The 17,115-nt window shown below is 45.4% G+C and overlaps 1 protein-coding gene across 1 annotated transcript; it reads right to left on the minus strand.

Annotated features, from left to right (window-relative positions):
* Positions 1-180: 180 nt before the first annotated feature.
* mogat3a (monoacylglycerol O-acyltransferase 3a) lies at positions 181-14,352 on the minus strand. Its single transcript, XM_076725350.1, has 9 exons — positions 14,026-14,352; positions 13,697-13,875; positions 13,546-13,606; positions 13,319-13,462; positions 3,254-3,384; positions 2,537-2,580; positions 2,333-2,423; positions 448-556; positions 181-335 (listed from the first exon to the last, which is right to left on the minus strand). The coding sequence occupies exons 1-9, from the start codon at positions 14,117-14,119 to the stop codon at positions 181-183; spliced, it is 1,008 nt and encodes a 335-aa protein (XP_076581465.1). The 5' UTR covers positions 14,120-14,352.
* Between the last annotated feature and the right edge of the window lie 2,763 nt (positions 14,353-17,115).

Genomic DNA, 17,115 nt, shown 5'->3' on the forward strand with positions numbered 1-17,115 from the left:
CAGTAATAATGTTTCAAATGAATGAGCTCTGCTTGAAATGCTACCATTCCAAATTGAACTCTGCTAGCAGTGTTAGCATTTCTAGGTCAAATAAACACAATGAAAGGAGTGCTAGCAGTGCTAGCATTGCGCTGTTCAGCAGAGAAATCAGACAGATTTTTAAACGTTGACGGTTGAAAATCATATGAAGGTGAGGCGCTGGTGTTCCTTCAGGCCGTAGTTGTGTTTGTGCTGCTCGAACAGTTCAGTCAGACTCTGCAGGTAAACTTTATGAAGAGCCTCAATGTCCTCAGTGCTGGGACTGGGAGTCTGGACAACCAAGATAGGCTTCCCCACTGAAAACGGGGGGGGGGGGGGGGGTTATCTTAGACGCTAACTAACAGCACAATATCACCTCAAACACACACAGATTAAAGTGACATCCATCAGATAACGTAAGAGTCATACCAACGGTGTGGATGGGCTTCCTGTAGGGCATCAGTCCAAAGCTGTACTGGAAAACTCCTCTGGCGTGAAACAGAGGCATCGCTACTCCCATGACGTTTTGCAGCCGGTTCTGTGGATACAGGCCAACACACTGATATCAAACCATACTGGTACACCTCAGCATCATATCAGCAGTCATTTAGTTCAAAACGAGCAGTCGAGCCAAATCGAACAAACGACTATAAACTGAAGTGCAAAAGTGCTCAAAGGTGGTTGCTTGACTATTACTTCAAAACTGTTAAGTGCTTCTAAGATGTTGCTGGGTGGTGGCTGGGGCAATATTTCATGACTACTAATCTGCCGCAAAGATGGTACATGGTGTTCTAAGCGGCTGCTCAGTTTTTGTTCGGGCATTTTGATTGGTCGCTGTTCAGCTTATCGTCCCTCCCTCCCAGGAGGTGGTGCAGGATCTGGTCCAGACTCAGGTCATCTTGCACCTGGACTGCAGCAGCTCTTTTGGTTGGCCTATCTGCATGTGCCATTCAACCTCTGGAGCTCATGCAGAGTGCAGCAGCTCTGTCAGTCTTCAACCTACACAAAGCTAACACCAAACTACACCAATCCTCTGCAACCTGCACTAGTTACCGGTGGCTCCTCAAATCCAAATTCAAGTCCATGGTACTTGCTTACCTTACCAATGGCTCTGGCCCACCTACACCCGTCCATTACGCTCTGCTGCTCCCTCACTATGAGAAGGTGCAGCTACCGCTAACAAAATCCAGACTGTGTCTTGTCCTGGCTCCACAACGCTGCGACGAGCTCCCCACTGACAACAGGACAGCAGAAACCCTCAACATCTTCAGACTGAAAACTCACCTTTTCAGACTGCACATTGGCCCAAAATAAAAAAAAACTCTTCCTCTTGGTGTTTCGAAATGGAGCACCCTCAGATCACGTTTAGTATTTGTAAGATTCTCAATATTTTTGTGTTGACTCATCATGGTTGAATGCACTTACTGTAAGTTCTTTTCAAGCTTAATGTAACGTACTGTGTCTTTTTCGGTGGTTCTGCATGGTTGCATGGACCATATGTGGTGCTCGCTGGGGATTTATGATGCAGTTGCAAACATATTGTTACGATGGCGGTCTATGTGAGCGTCATTGGCATGGTCATGATGGCAGTACCACACTGGTTCAAAGCTGTTTGTTAGATGTTAGAGTGACCTCAGGAACATGTCAATCGTAATCAAGTATCAATAATTTCCATCTTCATCTATGTTTCTGTTACTTTTCGCTGATGATACTATCTTGCTGTGAATTAAATCAGTAGTTCGGTTGATGGCAAACCTTTGTTAACTCTTTTTTTAGTTTAGTTTCTGTTACCTCACGTTGCAGCGCTGTCTGGGCCGCCACATATTCCATCAACCTTACTGAGATCATTTCTTTACAGGAGTCAGACTGAACACACCACTCGTCTGTGATATCAGTGTTCTTTGTACTTCCAACATAAGTACGTATACTTCACGTGTACTTCTATCTACAGACGTATGCATCAATCTGATTGGCTCCTCCATCCTTCGTTCACATGTTCAGTAGCCCACACAGAAAACACCAGACAGGAAAATCATGAATGTCTGTCAGGGTTCTCAGATTCAGTTCAGCTGTGGAGTGAAAACCATCAGGATCCAGTTCAGTCCTCTCCCAGACTTCACCTTCAGACTGATGCAAACTGCACGTTGTGGCTTCTTTCTATTATCGTCTCTAGCAGCAGTCAAGTATGAGGTGTTTCTTCTCTGGCGAGATCTCAGCAGCTCAATCCAAACTGCTTTACTACACTGTGAGTTTTTCTGTGTATTACTTGTACAAATGAAGTACTGAAGTGAGCCGGTGAGTGTTGCCCTCTGACCTGCAGCCTCCTCAGAGGAGAGCCGGCAGGATTCTCCATCTGATCAAACAGCTCGTTTTCTCCAAAAGAAAAGACGGGAACCAGCTGAGCTCTGCACACACACACACACACACACACACACACACACACACACACACACACAGAGTCAGTGTAGTGTTTGGAGCTCCACCCCTCAGAGCCACGCCCCTCACAGGCTCCACCCACCCGTGTTTGAGAGCCAGTTTGATGAAGCCCTTCCTGTTTTGGACCTGGAGGAGGAGACAGATGTGAGACGTTCAGTCTCTGTCCACGTTAAAAGAAAGAACATTCTGTGATTTGCTTCTACTCTCGTGTTTCAGGGCTTATTCTAATTAAAATTTTATTTTATTTTCAAATGTGACACTCTGACTGACTAACTGACATTCGACTCACTCTCCTAAAAGCAGGTTGATCATCGTCGTCTTGGTTGTCAGATGTCACAGTGTCAAGAGTTCGCTCCGTTAGAAAAACGTCAAAAACAACCATCATCATATTATCATTATTATTATTATTATTATTAATACTGGATATATGAGGTATATTCTGTGTACTTAAAAGTTTGGAATCACCTGCCACACTGCAGTTTTTCTTCTTACTTTCTATTTCAAAATGAGTAGAAAGAGTAGAATTCAGGTGGAGTCCAAACACTCCTTCAAACAGGGTCACATAGAAACACCACTGAAGAGCTGACAAAACAACTGTCTGTCTGTCTGTCTGTCTGTCCGTCCGTCCGTCTGTCTGTCTGTCTCTCTGTCTGTCCGTCCATCCGTCTGTCTGTTTCTCTCTCTGTCTGTCTGTCTCTCTGTCTGCCTGTCTGTCTCTCACACACACACACACACACACACTCAGTCAGTGAGTGTGATCAAACACTTTCGTTAATAATAAAAAACAATAAAAATGCACCTGTAGTGTTAAAGCTCCCGGTCGAGCATCCAGAGCCTCTGGGGCTCCGCCCACCGCGATGACGGCGACGTTACCTCCTTCCGGACGACTGACCAGGTACGACAGGCTGGACTTACAGCTCGAGACCAGACCTACACAACACAGGACACCAACCAGGAAGCTGTGACACGCAGTCGTCACATTCAGGGATTTACTTCCATCTAGTGGTGAGGCTGCAGACTGAAAGCCCCGGCCTCGACCTCCCCGACGGCGGCTACAAAAACACCGTTCTGAGGTCCTGCAGAAACATGACAGACTCTGTGGAAGAGGACCTGCTTCCTGTGGAGACATACACTCATTCTACGTGTAACCAGGTTGAAATTGCATCTTTAATTGTACAGTTGAAATACCACCAAATCCTGAATATTGTTCTCTATATGGCTAAGGTGTGTTTTATTTCTTATATTTATGCCTGTGTGTCTGTTCAGATCTAATTATAAATACGTGTACTGTCACTTTAAGAGGTCGCAGGCTTTGAGCCGTCATTTCGGTGCATCTCTCAGTTTGCGCCAGGCTAGCTAAGAGGAGGTAACGTATTAATTGCGAGTCATTGTCCAACAACTTGAACCGCCACCTTATCGTGGTGGAGGAGTTTGAGTACCCGAATGATCCTAGAGGCTATGTTGTCCGGGGCTTAATGCCCCTGGTAGGGTCTCCCAAGGCAAACAGGTTCTAGGTGACGGGTCAGACTAAGAGCGGTTCAAAAAGCCCCTATGGATAGAAATAAAACAAGGACGTTCACGTTGCCCGGATTGGCGTCACCGGGGCCCCACCCTGGAGCCAGGCCTGGGGTTGGGGCTCGCAGGCGAGCGCCTGGTGGCCGGGTCTTTGCCCACGGGACCCGGCTGGGCTCAGCCCGAAGGAGCGACGTGGGCCCGCCTTCCCGTAGGCCCACCACCCGCAGGAAGGACCAGAAGGGGCCGGTGCTTTGTGTTTTGGGTGGCAGTCGTGGGCGGGGGCCCCGACGACCCAAACCCTGGACAACGACTCTGGCTATGGGGACATGGAATGTCACCTCGCTGGGGGGGAAGGAGCCGGAGCTAGTGCGGGAGGTTGAGCGGTACCGACTAGAGATAGTCGGACTCACCTCCACGCACAGTTCGGGCTCTGGAACCCAACTCCTTGAGAGAGGCTGGACTCTGTTCTACTCTGGAGTTGCCCGCGGTGAGAGGCGACGAGCTGGTGTGGGCTTGCTTATAGCCCCCCAGCTCAGCCGTCATGTGTTGGAGTTCTCCCCGCTGAGCGAGAGGGTCGCTTCCCTGCGCCTTCGGGTCGGGGATAGGTCTCTCACTGTTGTTTCGGCCTATGGGCCAAACAGCAGTGCAGAGTACCCGGCCTTCTTGGAGTCCTTGGGAGGGGTACTGGAAAGTGCTCCAACCGGGGACTCCATCGTTCTGCTGGGGGACTTCAATGCCCACGTGGGTAGCGACAGTGATACCTGGAGGGGCGTGATTGGGAGGAACGGCCTCCCCGATCTGAACCCGAGTGGTGTTCTGTTGTTAGACTTCTGTGCTAGTCATAGTTTGTCAATAACGAACACCATGTTCAAGCATAAGGGTGTCCATCAGTGCACGTGGCACCAGGACACCCTAGGTCGGAGGTCAATGATCGACTTTGTAGTCGTATCATCTGACCTTCGGCGGTATGTCTTGGACACTCGGGTGAAGAGAGGGGCTGAGCTGTCAACTGATCACCACCTGGTGGTGAGTTGGATCCGCTGGCAGGGGAGGAAGCGGGACAGACTTGGCAGACCCAAACGTATTGTGAGGGTCTGTTGGGAACGTCTGGCGGAACCCGCTGTCAGGGAGGTCTTCAATCCCACCTCCGGGAGAGCTTCGACCAGATTCCGAGGGAGGTTGGAGACATTGAGTCTGAATGGACCATGTTCTCCACTTCCATTGTTGATGCAGCCGTCCATAGCTGTGGCCGTAAAGTTGCCGGTGCCTGTCGTGGCGGCAATCCCCGAACCCGGTGGTGGATACCGGAAGTAAGGGATGCCGTCAAGCTGAAGAAGGAGTCCTATCGGGCTTGGTTGGCTCATAGGACTCCTGAGGCAGCTGACGGGTACCGGCAGGCTAAGCGGGCAGCAGCTCGGGCGGTTGTAGAAGCAAAAACTCGGGTCTGGGAGGAGTTCGGGGAGGCCATGGAGGAGGACTACCGGTCGGCCTCGAGGAAATTCTGGCAAACCGTTCGGCGCCTCAGGAGGGGGAAGCAGCTCTCCATTAATACTGTTTACAGTGGAGGTGGGGAGCTGCTGACCTCGACTGGGGATATTGTCGGGCGGTGGAAGGAATACTTCGAGGATCTCCTCAATCCCACTGTCATGTCTTCTGCAGAGGAAGCAGAGACTGGGGACTTGGAGGTCGATTCGTCCATCACCCGGGCTGAAGTCACTGAGGTAGTCTGCAAGCTCCTCGGTGGCAAAGCTCCGGGGGTGGACGAGATCCGCCCTGAGTACCTCAAGTCACTAGATGTTGCAGGGCTGTCCTGGTTGACACGCCTCTGCAACATCACATGGCAGTTGGGGACGGTGCCTTTGGACTGGCAGACCGGGGTGGTGGTCCCTCTGTTTAAAAAGGGGGACCGGAGGGTGTGTTCCAACTATCGGGGGATCACACTCCTCAGCCTCCCTGGGAAAGTCTATTCCAGGGTACTGGAGAGGAGAATCCGGCCGATAGTCGAACCTCGGATCCAGGAGGAACAATGCGGTTTTCGTCCCGGCCGTGGAACACTGGACCAGCTCTATACCCTCCACAGGGTGCTTGAGGGTTCATGGGAGTTTGCCCAACCAGTCCACATGTGTTTTGTGGACTTGGAGAAGGCATTCGACCGTGTCCCTCGCGTCATTCTGTGGGAGGTGCTCCGAGAGTATGGGGTTGCAGGCCCTCTGTTGAGGGCTGTGCAGTCCCTGTACAACCGGAGCAGGAGCTTGGTCCGCATTGCCGGCAGTAAGTCGGACCTGTTCCCGGTGCATGTTGGACTCCGCCAGGGCTGCCCTTTGTCACCGGTTCTGTTCATTATTTTTATGGACAGAATTTCTAGGCGCAGCCAGGGACCGGAGGGGGTTCGGTTCGGGAGCCGGCAGATTTCGTCTCTGCTTTTTGCGGATGATGTTGTCTTGTTGGCTCCATCGAGCCAGGACCTTCAGCGTGCACTGGGACGGTTCGCAGCCGAGTGTGAAGCAGCTGGGATGAGAGTCAGCACCTCCAAGTCCGAGGCCATGGTTCTCGACCGGAAAAAGGTGGCTTGCGCCCTCCGGGTTGGGGGAGAGATCCTGCCTCAAGTGGAGGAGTTTAAGTATCTTGGGATCTTGTTCACGAGTGAGGTAAGAATGGAGCGTGAGATTGACAGGCGGATCGGTGCAGCGGCAGCAGTAATGCGGTCGCTGTATCGGTCCGTCGTGGTGAAGAAGGAGCTGAGCCGGAAGGCGAAGCTCTCGATTTACCGGTCAATCTACGTTCCTACCCTCACCTATGGTCATGAACTTTGGGTCATGACCGAAAGAACGAGGTCCCGGATACAAGCGGCTGAAATGAGTTTCCTCCGCAGGGTGGCGGGGCACTCCCTTAGAGATAGGGTGAGGAGCTCTGTCACCCGGGAGGAGCTCAGAGTAGAGTCGCTGCTCCTCCAGATCTTCTGGTCTGACGTCATTTCCCATGAATCCGCGGTACTTTCCTCAGTCGCGAGATGCGCTCTTGAGGAGAGGTGAGATTATGCAATTTTCGTGTTCTTGCTTTGTAAAATGTGTTGAAAATACTAAATAGAATTACAATATTACTTTGTACAACTCGTCAACTAATTGTGTTACAGTTCATCAACTTGCATTATAAGCATCAATTATTTTACATTTTAAGGTTTTCTTGAACATTAACAGAGAACTGCATAGCTTCAATTCATCATTGAGTCCATTCCACAATTTGACACCCAAAACTGAAACACACCGGTATTTTATATTAGTCCTCACTTTACATGTTTCAAACATAAACAAACCTCTTAAATTATAGTTTCCTTCTCTTCTTTTAAAAAAAGTCTGAATACAAACAGGAAGGCTGTTATTCACCACACGAAAAAGCACTTCCAATGTCTTTAAATATACAATATCAAAGAATTTTAAAGTAACAGATCCTATAAATAATTGGTTAGTTGATTCTCGGTATCAAGCTTTATTTATTATTCTAATTGCTTTTTTCTGTAGTTTATTAATTGGGTCCATATTTGTTTTATATGCATTTCCCCAAACTTCAACACAGTATGACACATAAGGCAACACAAGAGAAGAGTACAATATATGCAGACATTTCTTATTTAGTAAATCCTTTACTTTATGAAGAACAGCCACTGATTTAGATAATTTACGTTTAATGTATTCTATGTGTGGCTTCCAACACAGTTTATGATCAATAATCACTCCCAAAAACTTAGTTTCACTGACTCTTTCAATTTCAATACCATTCAAATTTAATTTTATGTCACAATTGGCCTGCCTACCACCAAACACTATAAATTTAGTTTTATTTTCATTTAGTGATAACTTATTTAAATAAAGCCATTTTTTTAACATGATCAATTCCCTTTCTATGATTTGTATTAGTTGTTCCATGTTCTCCCCTGAGCAAAATACATTTGTATCATCCGCAAACATTACAAATTTTAATATATTTGAGACTGTGCAGATATCATTTAAATAAAGTATAAATAACTTAGGTCCCAATACCGAACCCTGTGGGACACCACAGGTTACTCTTCTCAGATGTGATTCAATATTATTCATTTTCACATACTGAAACCTATTACTTAAATAACTTTTTAACCAATGAAGTACAACCCCTCTTATACCATATTGTTCACATTTCTGCAGGAGTAATGAGTGATCAATAGTATCAAATGCTTGTCGTAAGTCAATAAACACACCCACGGCATATTGTTTTTTATCTATTGCTGTTGCTATATTTTCTACAAATTCCATCACTGCCAACGATGTTGATCGATTGCTCCTGAAGCCGTACTGGTGATCATTTAGTAATTCATATTTCCCAACAAAGGCATCGAGTCTATCTACAAATAGTTTTTCAAGTATTTTAGAAAATTGAGGTAACAAAGAAACAGGTCTGTAATTTGATACAATATTCTTTTCACCATTTTTATAGATTGGGATCACTTTTGCTATTTTCATGTTATCAGGAAAAGTACCTGTTAAAAAGGATTTGTTGCATATATAAGTAAATGGTTCAAGGACACAATTAATTACTTCTTTTATGAGTGACATATCAACATTATTACAATCAGTTGATTTTTTATTCTTAAATTTTCTAACGACTTCTAACACATCACTCGAACAAACCCCCCCAAGAAACATGGAATTATAGTTGCTGAAAGCAAAATCAAACTTTATATCTTCAGCTCTCGAACAGTCAATTTCTTTTGCCAAATTTGGGCAGACATTAACAAAAAAATCATTGAACTCATTAACAGTCTCCTCTTTATTTTCAAGAACTGAATTGTCACGTTTAACAATGTATGGTGGAAAATCCCTATTATGACGATTTTTGATCAACTCATTTAGAACACTCCAGGTCGCCTTAATGTTTTTTTCATATCTTTGCAGTAACTGATCATAATAGTCTTTCTTTTGTTGTCTTATAATAGATGTCAATCTATTTTTATATTTCTTATATTCATCCTCCTTTTCACTTGTTCGATGTTTCATGAATTCCCTATATAGCCTATTTTTCTTTTTACAAGCTTTTTCCAAACCATTTGTTAGCCATGGTTTCCCTCTCTTCATGGAATTTTGTCCAATTTCTTTGAATGGGCAATGTCGGTCATAAAGTGTCACAAATGTTTCTAAAAATGCATTATAGGAGTCATTAGTGTCTTCTACATAAACTTCCTGCCAATCATGATCCATAAGTTCTGCTTTTAGAGCCATAATTGCTTCTGGCGATTTCACTCTAACTAAATTATAAGACTGCCTTCCTATTTTTGACATTGATTTATCATCCATTTCTAACACGACAAAAACTGGCAAATGATCACTTACATCAGTCACTAACAGTCCACTTTTTATCTTCCCACTAGTTATATTTACAAAAATATTGTCAATCAATGTCTCACTCTCCTTAGTTATTCTGCTAGGCTTCAGAATTAATGGATAGAAACTCAAACTGAACATAGTATTAACAAATTCTGCAGTTTTCATATGATCATTAGATTTCAACAAATCAATGTTAAAGTTGCCACAAACCAAAATCGCCTTACCATTATGTTTTTCATACAATTCAGAAATCTTCTTATTAAATTGATCAATGCAGGACCCAGGTGTTCTATAAATGCAACTAATTAATACATTTCTTAATCTTTCAACCTTAATTTCAATGGTTACACATTCCATCAAATTGTCAATAACAGTTGTCATATTACCAATAATCCTGCATTTAAGATCAGACCTCACAAACAAGGCAACACCCCCCCCCCTTTTGTTAACCCTGTTTTCCACAAACATTTCCTAGCCGTCTAATTCTTCCTGCAGTTCTTTATCATCACTCAGCCAAGTCTCTGAAACTGCAATTACACTAAATTTTAGCTGAAACTGTTGAAGATAATCTTTTATTTTGAAGAAGTTACTATAAAGACTCCTACTGTTAAAGTGGATCAGCGAAAAATCTTTCGTTTCAGAACTGAAATTTTCTTCAGAATAGTACTCACAGTTCAAATTAACATTCTGATAAAAGTGGGTCTCTGGATCAATGTCATTTCCTAACTCATAAGGTTTGTAATCTTGAAAATCAAAAGATGTGAAATCTGTGTGTTCACTCATTCTCTTATATTAAATGTATCACATTTGATCCTGATTTGTTGACATATAAATCATAGCCATTATTATGCAAATCAATATCCTTTTCTTCAGTCTTTAAGCAGAAGTAATTCATATCCTGTCATTTTTCTTGAAAGTTAAATTCTTACTTTTAAGGTATGCATGAGAGAAACCAGAGCTTGTGAAGTGCTGTACTGATATTACTGTGTTTTACACAGATGCGCTTTTGAGGAGAGAATTAAAAAATCCTTCTGGCTGCAAGACGTCTGTGGTTCCACCTCCTTCCTTCACTTTGCATTTAAACACAACGCAGAGAGTATAGCAGTATGGCGTGTCAGGCCAGACCGGCTACATGAACATGCAGTTAATGTGTCACTTGAATGTAAATGTTGCAAACCGACTCTTTGCAAGCTTTAAGGTAGACACGTTTCCTCATGCTAGCCTACAGGGATTTCTGTATGCTATTCTGCTAACAGGAGCTTGAGACCTGTGTGCTGTGTGGAGGAGACTGCGTGTTATAAAAAACCTTGTGTTTCTGTTGATGTGTACAGACAAACCTACCATCCCGCCTTCATTAAAGAGCAACCAGCCGCTGGTCGCCATCCGGGTCCTTCTTTCATCCAGTACAAACAGAACACAGCGCAGAACATACAAGAGTTAACAGATGTGCATCTAAGCAGATATGAACTGATGAAGACAGAACACACCCGTTACATACGGTAACGACACTCTCGACCGTGAATGCGTTACCTTTGACGCACTTTGACCTTCTACAGTAACCCAGAAGAAACAGTCTAAACCTGAAGCTCATCGCCTCCACATGAAGGAGCTTCTTTTCAAACTGAAACAGACAATGAAGATGTGTGAGCGGCCCACTTTTCTGGCTTAATTAATAGTAATTAACACAACCCAAGTTTCCTGTTCAGCACATTAACCAGCCTGTAAATCCTCCTCCTGCCGTTCCCGCCTCATGTTGTAGGCAGATAGATGGTCTGAGGTCCAGGTTTCCACTGTCTGCTTCACCATCTGCACCATTCAACCGTCCTACTTCACTGTTTGAGTGTTTGCTTCTGTCTCCCTGCAGATCCTCAGAAACACTGCAGCTCATGTGTCCGTCCTCTAGTCCGTGTGATAAAATTCCTACAAAATTCCTAAAATCCATCTTTGCAGTCTGTCATCCTGGTTTGTCCCTGACTGTTTTAAATCACCAGTGTTCAGACACTTCATGAAAACCCTCTCTAGACTCAGACCAGATAGAGAACTACAGTCCAGTCTCCAAGCTACCCTCCTTATCCAGAATGCCTGAAAAAACTGTCACTCATCAAGTCCTGAAGTTGGCTGATGGTCACACAATAACGTTCAGACGATGGTGAATCCTCATCCTTTGACACCATCCATCCTGATAGGTTGATGATTTGATAGGCTGCATAACTGTGTTCATCTCTGGTTCAGCTTTAAAACGGTTCCAGTGTGTCCTCCTCAGCTCCTGCTGTGCGGTGTCCCTCAGGGGTCGGTCCTCGGACCAGTCCTGTTTTCATTGGACTTGCTTCCTCTGGGTCATTTCTTCAGCTGCTCTCAGGACCAATCATATCACTGTTTCACTGATGATGCACAGATCTATTTCTCCGCTAAACACGATAACCTGAATCAAACGTCCTCCTCCATCATGGTTGAGCTGCCACCAAAGGATGGATGTGTCTGAACTTCCTCCACCTAAAGCCTGACGGAGCAGAAACTCTTTTGGTTGATCCTGATAACTTTTCAGTTTATTGGTTCATTTGACTCCGATATCAAATCTTCTGCTGAGAGTCTTTGATCAGTTTAGGACTTTAGAGCTCTTCGGTCTTGTTTTCTTCAGATGAGAAACATCACAGACGTCAGACGTCTGTTGTCTTCTACAGATGTTGAAATCCAGCTGTGACACAGAAGGTGATGATGTCGTCGCTGTTTTAGCTCCGACCCTCTGGAATCATCGTCCTCGTCTCTTTGGACGGTTTTTAAGAACCAATGTTAATAGATTTTATAGATCTAGTTTTTATAGATCTGGTCTGTCTCACTGAGTTTTTCTTCATGTGTGTTTACTGCGTGTTTTAAAAAGTGCTTTTCAAATAAAGTTTTACTCACTTATGATCATTTCTGCCAACAGATCCCCCTAAAATCCTACACATTGGCCCATTAACATAAACTGATGAAACTGATCGATCTCCGCAGCTCTGGAACAACTGAACCCATGTGGCCCCGCTCAGACGGCCAATCAGAGAGCAGCTTTCTGCCTCCTCCTGCTCTGACCTGTAACATGGTGTTTACTCAGAGCTGTACAAAGGGCTGGTTGAGAAACTTCAGACAGACTCAGTGCAGAAACGTCCAAACCCTCTTTCAGACATAAACTTGTTTCTATAAATGTTTTGGGAATTTTACACTTTGGCCTGAATTCTGATGAAACAGTAGATCCGCAGTCTAAATCAGTGTGACCAGAGTCGGTGTCACCCTTCATGGAGAATCTGCCGTTATGACATTTGGCAGAGACCTCAACAGGAGCTTCAGGGTGTATTCACACCTGGCTGGTTGGGACCAGCTGGACAGTTTCCCTCCAGGTTCAGTTCATCTGGTCACATGTGAACACAGCAGTTACACTTGAACTCCAGAGTGGTTCGTTTTGCAATCAACCCTATTCGGGATGCCAGAGTCTGTTAAATTTGCTATCAATAGCCCAACATGCATTAACTCGTGACTCACTGGTTAATTCTGAGCATCTCCCAGGCAGCGCTGATGAAGTGACGTCTAGCTGTAGTCTGTGCTCAGAACTAGCTTGTCTGCACTGGCTAGCTTGAAATGTAGCTCATCCTTCTTCTCCTCAAAGTATTTTTCAGTGTGTTTTCTCACATTAGCGTTAGCTTTCGATGACACAACCAACTCGGGCTCGAGTTCTGAACCCTCTGGCTGCAGATGCTCTCTAGAACTGGACGTTTTGGTATTTCTAACACTGGTGAAAACCGTTCACCACGTGCTGCTGGTGCTCCACACTGAAGAAGAAGAAAACCAAACAGAGGAGGCGTGTCGAGGCGACGCCTCCAGGTAAAAATTCTGACCAATGACGCACCAACGTGCCATTTGTTTACAGCTTTTGGCCGGTCTTGAATGTTATTGAACGTGTGAATGCAAATGAACCCATTAGACAAGACAGACAGACAGGTAGACAGACAGGTGCGTACCTCCACACATGATGTAGTCTCTGAAGAGCGGCACTCTGAACCAGAACGGCAGCATCAGCAGGTGCGACTTCAGTCCAGGAAACAGGTGAGAAAAACCTGTCGCTTCCGTACAGAAGTTCCCAAACGCCCCCGCTACCAGCACACCTGAGAGACGGACAGGTACGGACAGACAGACAGGTCAGCACAGCTACCAGCACACCTGAGAGACAGACAGGTGTGTTTCTCACCATGTGGATGAAATCCAAAGATGTAGTTTCTCTTCGGATCCAGATCGACTGTTTTAACAAGCTGCAGACACAAATCAACCGTTGTTAGTCAGTATTGACCTGCTCAGCTTGTTTCAGCATTGATCGATCAGATCAATAAAACCAACCTCACCGTTAGAGGGAAGTAGTCCCTGAAGTAGTCCCAGACGCTCCAGGTCCTGACCCACTGTGACCTCCGACCCCCGCTGGAGGGCGTGTCCCAGTCCAACCACAGCCAACCACCGTACAGCAGGGCCACCATCCACCAATCAGAGAGGGCGAGCAGTATGAAGGCAGCGAGACAGCACTGAGCTGAGAGACAGGCAGGTGATCAGAAAGACAGGTAATCAGACAGACAGCTGATCAGACAAGTGATCAGACAGACAGACAGACAGCTGATCAGACAGTCAGACAGACAGACAGACAGACAGACAGCTGATCAGACAGACAGGCTGATGGTACCTAAAGCCAGGAAGGAGAAGACCCACTGCAGCACCGCGGCGGTCTGCAGTCTCCTCCGCAGCGGAATGTTCAGCGGGGCGAACTCGATCTTCATGCCGGCGGTGGCGCTCCTTGGCCCGCCTTGGAATGCAGCGACTCCTCGGTGTCTCCGCCTGGGTGTAGGAGCTCCTCCGCTCCTTCCGTCGGTCTGTCTGTCTGTGCGTTGAAGAACTCTCCAGCAGAAACGAGAAATCGTCTTAGTTACTGGGTTAAACTCTTTCCTCAACCTGCTTTAACTCCCCTCAAACTTCGCAAACACGCTCCTCCACATTCCTCTACTGCGCATGCGTTACGGACCCGCCCTCCTGGTTGTAATCGTTTCGGCCAATCAGAGCTGATGACGAAACATGTAAAGAACGAGTCTGGAGTCAGGCGCGTTCACGCTCATGAAACTATGGCTCTTTTAAGGGAGCCGGTTCTTACGGCTCGGCTCTCATAAAAGAGCCGCTCTTTCGGCTCCCCAGTGGCTCCTCAGATTTTTTGCTGCTTAAATTAATTTATTACCAAAATAATGTAAAATTATGTGTAAAATTAATTACTAATGTACAAAACATACTTTATAGCAAATTTTACTGCATTTCCTGCAGTCACTTATTTTCTCACCTTCCCAGTGTTTGGTCCTGGAGCTCCACGCTCTAAAGACAGTGGAGATGGTTGTGGACTACAGGAAGAACTCAGACTCACCCGCCCCCATCACCCTCTGTGACTCCACTACTGACACTGTGGAGTCTTTCCGCTTCCTGGGAACTATCATCTCCCAGGACCTCAAGTGGGAGCCGAACATCAGCTCCCTCATCAGGAAAGCACAGCAGAGGATGTTCTTCCTACGGCAGCTGAAGAAATTCAGCCTGCCAAAGACAACGATGGTGCACTTCTACACAGCCATCATCGAGTCCATCCTCACCTCCTCCATCACCGTCTGGTACGCTGCTGCCACCGCCAAGGACAAGGGCAGACTGCAGTGTGTCATTCGGTCTGCAGAGAAGGTGATTGGCTGTAATCTCCCATCTCTTCAGGACCTGTACGCCTCCAGGACCCTGAGGCATGCAGAAAAGATTGTGGCTGATCCCTCTCACCCCGGACACAAACTCTTTGAGCCACTCCCCTCTGGCAGGAGGCTGCGGTCCATCAGGACCAAAACCTCACGCCACAAGAACAGTTTTTTCCCGTCTGCTGTCAGCCTGACCAACAAGGCCCGGAACCCCCCCGACACTCTTCACACTCCACCTCTGCCTCATCTGTCACTCTGACATAAATACAACTCTATGTGTTACATTAACGATCAGCTTGGACTTCTTTCTGAAAAACAGACTGTGTTTCCGGAAAATAACAACAAAACACAGACTTGTGTATATATATTTATATTGTTATATTTTTTACTTTTTTAATAGTTTGTTTTTAGTAGATGTGTCTGCACCAACCTCACCAAAACAAATTCCTCATATGTGAAAAATCACACTTGGCAATAAAGCTTTTCCTGATTCTGAAAACCAGACCATAATATGTCATATTCTTATTAATGTGACGAACAGACACAGAACCCTTGTGTGTGATGACAGTCAGTGAATAACATCAATAATCATTAAACATGATTCCTGCAGCTCTTCCACATTTTACTGAGAATAAGAAACGTGCAGCTGCTTTGAACGTCAGCACATTTCTAAACATCCAGTTTCCTTCTGCTCAGACATGTTGTGAAATTCCTCCTGAGTTCATCCAACGTTTCGAAAGTGCAGGAAACTTTCTCAACACTTCTGTTTTCTGTCTGTCTGAATCATTTCATCAAAGCGTTTCTTGCTTTGTGCTCAAAAGATGGACGGAGACATCCGTCCCATCAGGCCCAAACTCATCCTCACCTTCATCTTCGTCCTTACAGTCTGGTTACCATGTCAACAGACCCCCCCCCCTCTCTTTGTGACAAACAGTAAAAGATCGTGAACATGAATCTGTTTCATTCATCGACTCATTTTACCGACGCAGCTTTTCCCTGAACGACGTCATCAAGTGTCAATAAAGTTAAGCAACTTTCTGTGACTGTACAATCACCATGGCAACACTGTGTCTGGTGTGTTGGGGGGGCAGTTTCTGTTGCTTCCAGTCTGTTGCCATGGTTACACCTGATAAGGTGAGTGTGACCCCGCCCCCTCCACCTCTCTGTTTAACCCGTTAACGACTTCCTCAATTCCACAGGAACAAAGAGCTTCTGTTAACGTTGAACTTCACTAAAAGCATCTCATTTAGAAGACTGACAGGTACAGGTGTGCTCAGGTCAGGTGTGCTCAGGTACAGGTGTGCTCAGGTCAGGTGTGCTCAGGTACAGGTGAGTCAGGAGTATTTTTAAACACCACTGTTTTATACAATAACAACAATAGAGTTTTTAGTTTGAAGTCAAACTATTTATTCAGCATTTGGTTGAAACCGACAATCAAATGAGCCAAAAAGTGAATTATTGAGAAAAACAAGAAGAAAAACACTCGACAGACTACAAATAAAAGAGAGAAGAAGAAGAAGAAGAAGAAGAAGAAGAAGAAGAAGAAGAAGAAGAAGAGGCTGATTCACATTAAAGCAAAAACAAGAAAAATACAATAAAACGTCAGTAACAGAACAACATGCTGAAACACAGAGTGGCTGCAGTTCACCCACACAGAAACTTCCTCCTCTGGAAGTCAGGTGCATCATGGGAACTGTAGGATGCAGTGATTTTACAGGACTCAGACATAAAAGTGAGGATATCTCCACCACTCTCTGGACTTCCTGTTTCATTAGAGTCCAACATTATTTGTCTTTAATTCATTAATGATTATTAAGTTTTAGATTTTAAAAAATGGTTCTATTTGAACTTCCTTCGTTTTGGAACACTTGAAGTTTCATTGATCGTCATTAGAAACCTGAGCTGAAAGATAAAAGTTAGTCTGCAGACAGGAAGAGGTTTGTGGCTCATCAAGGCTTATTTTTCTGACACACTCTGAGGTGCGGCTCTGGTTGCTTTGGTTTTGGGTCGTGGACTTTGGGACAATCTGGACTGAGAGTCTGCTCTGGCCGAGTGTAAGC

Source organism: Chaetodon auriga, chromosome 24, assembly GCF_051107435.1.
Source record: "Chaetodon auriga isolate fChaAug3 chromosome 24, fChaAug3.hap1, whole genome shotgun sequence".
Classification (NCBI taxonomy): Eukaryota; Metazoa; Chordata; class Actinopteri; order Chaetodontiformes; family Chaetodontidae; genus Chaetodon; species Chaetodon auriga.

What these genes read in the sequence shown, in the direction of transcription:
- mogat3a (XM_076725350.1), bottom strand. Translation starts at nt 14,119, where the DNA reads ATGAAGATCGAGTTCGCCCCGCTGAACATTCCGCTGCGGAGGAGACTG. An exon ending in CTTTGGATTTCATCCACATG is followed by an intron (nt 13,463 to 13,545) that starts GTGAGAAACACA and finishes TCCGTCTCTCAG; the next exon opens with GTGTGCTGGTAGCGGGGGCG. An exon ending in CGGGAGCTTTAACACTACAG is followed by an intron (nt 2,581 to 3,253) that starts GTGCATTTTTAT and finishes CTCCTCCTCCAG; the next exon opens with GTCCAAAACAGGAAGGGCTT.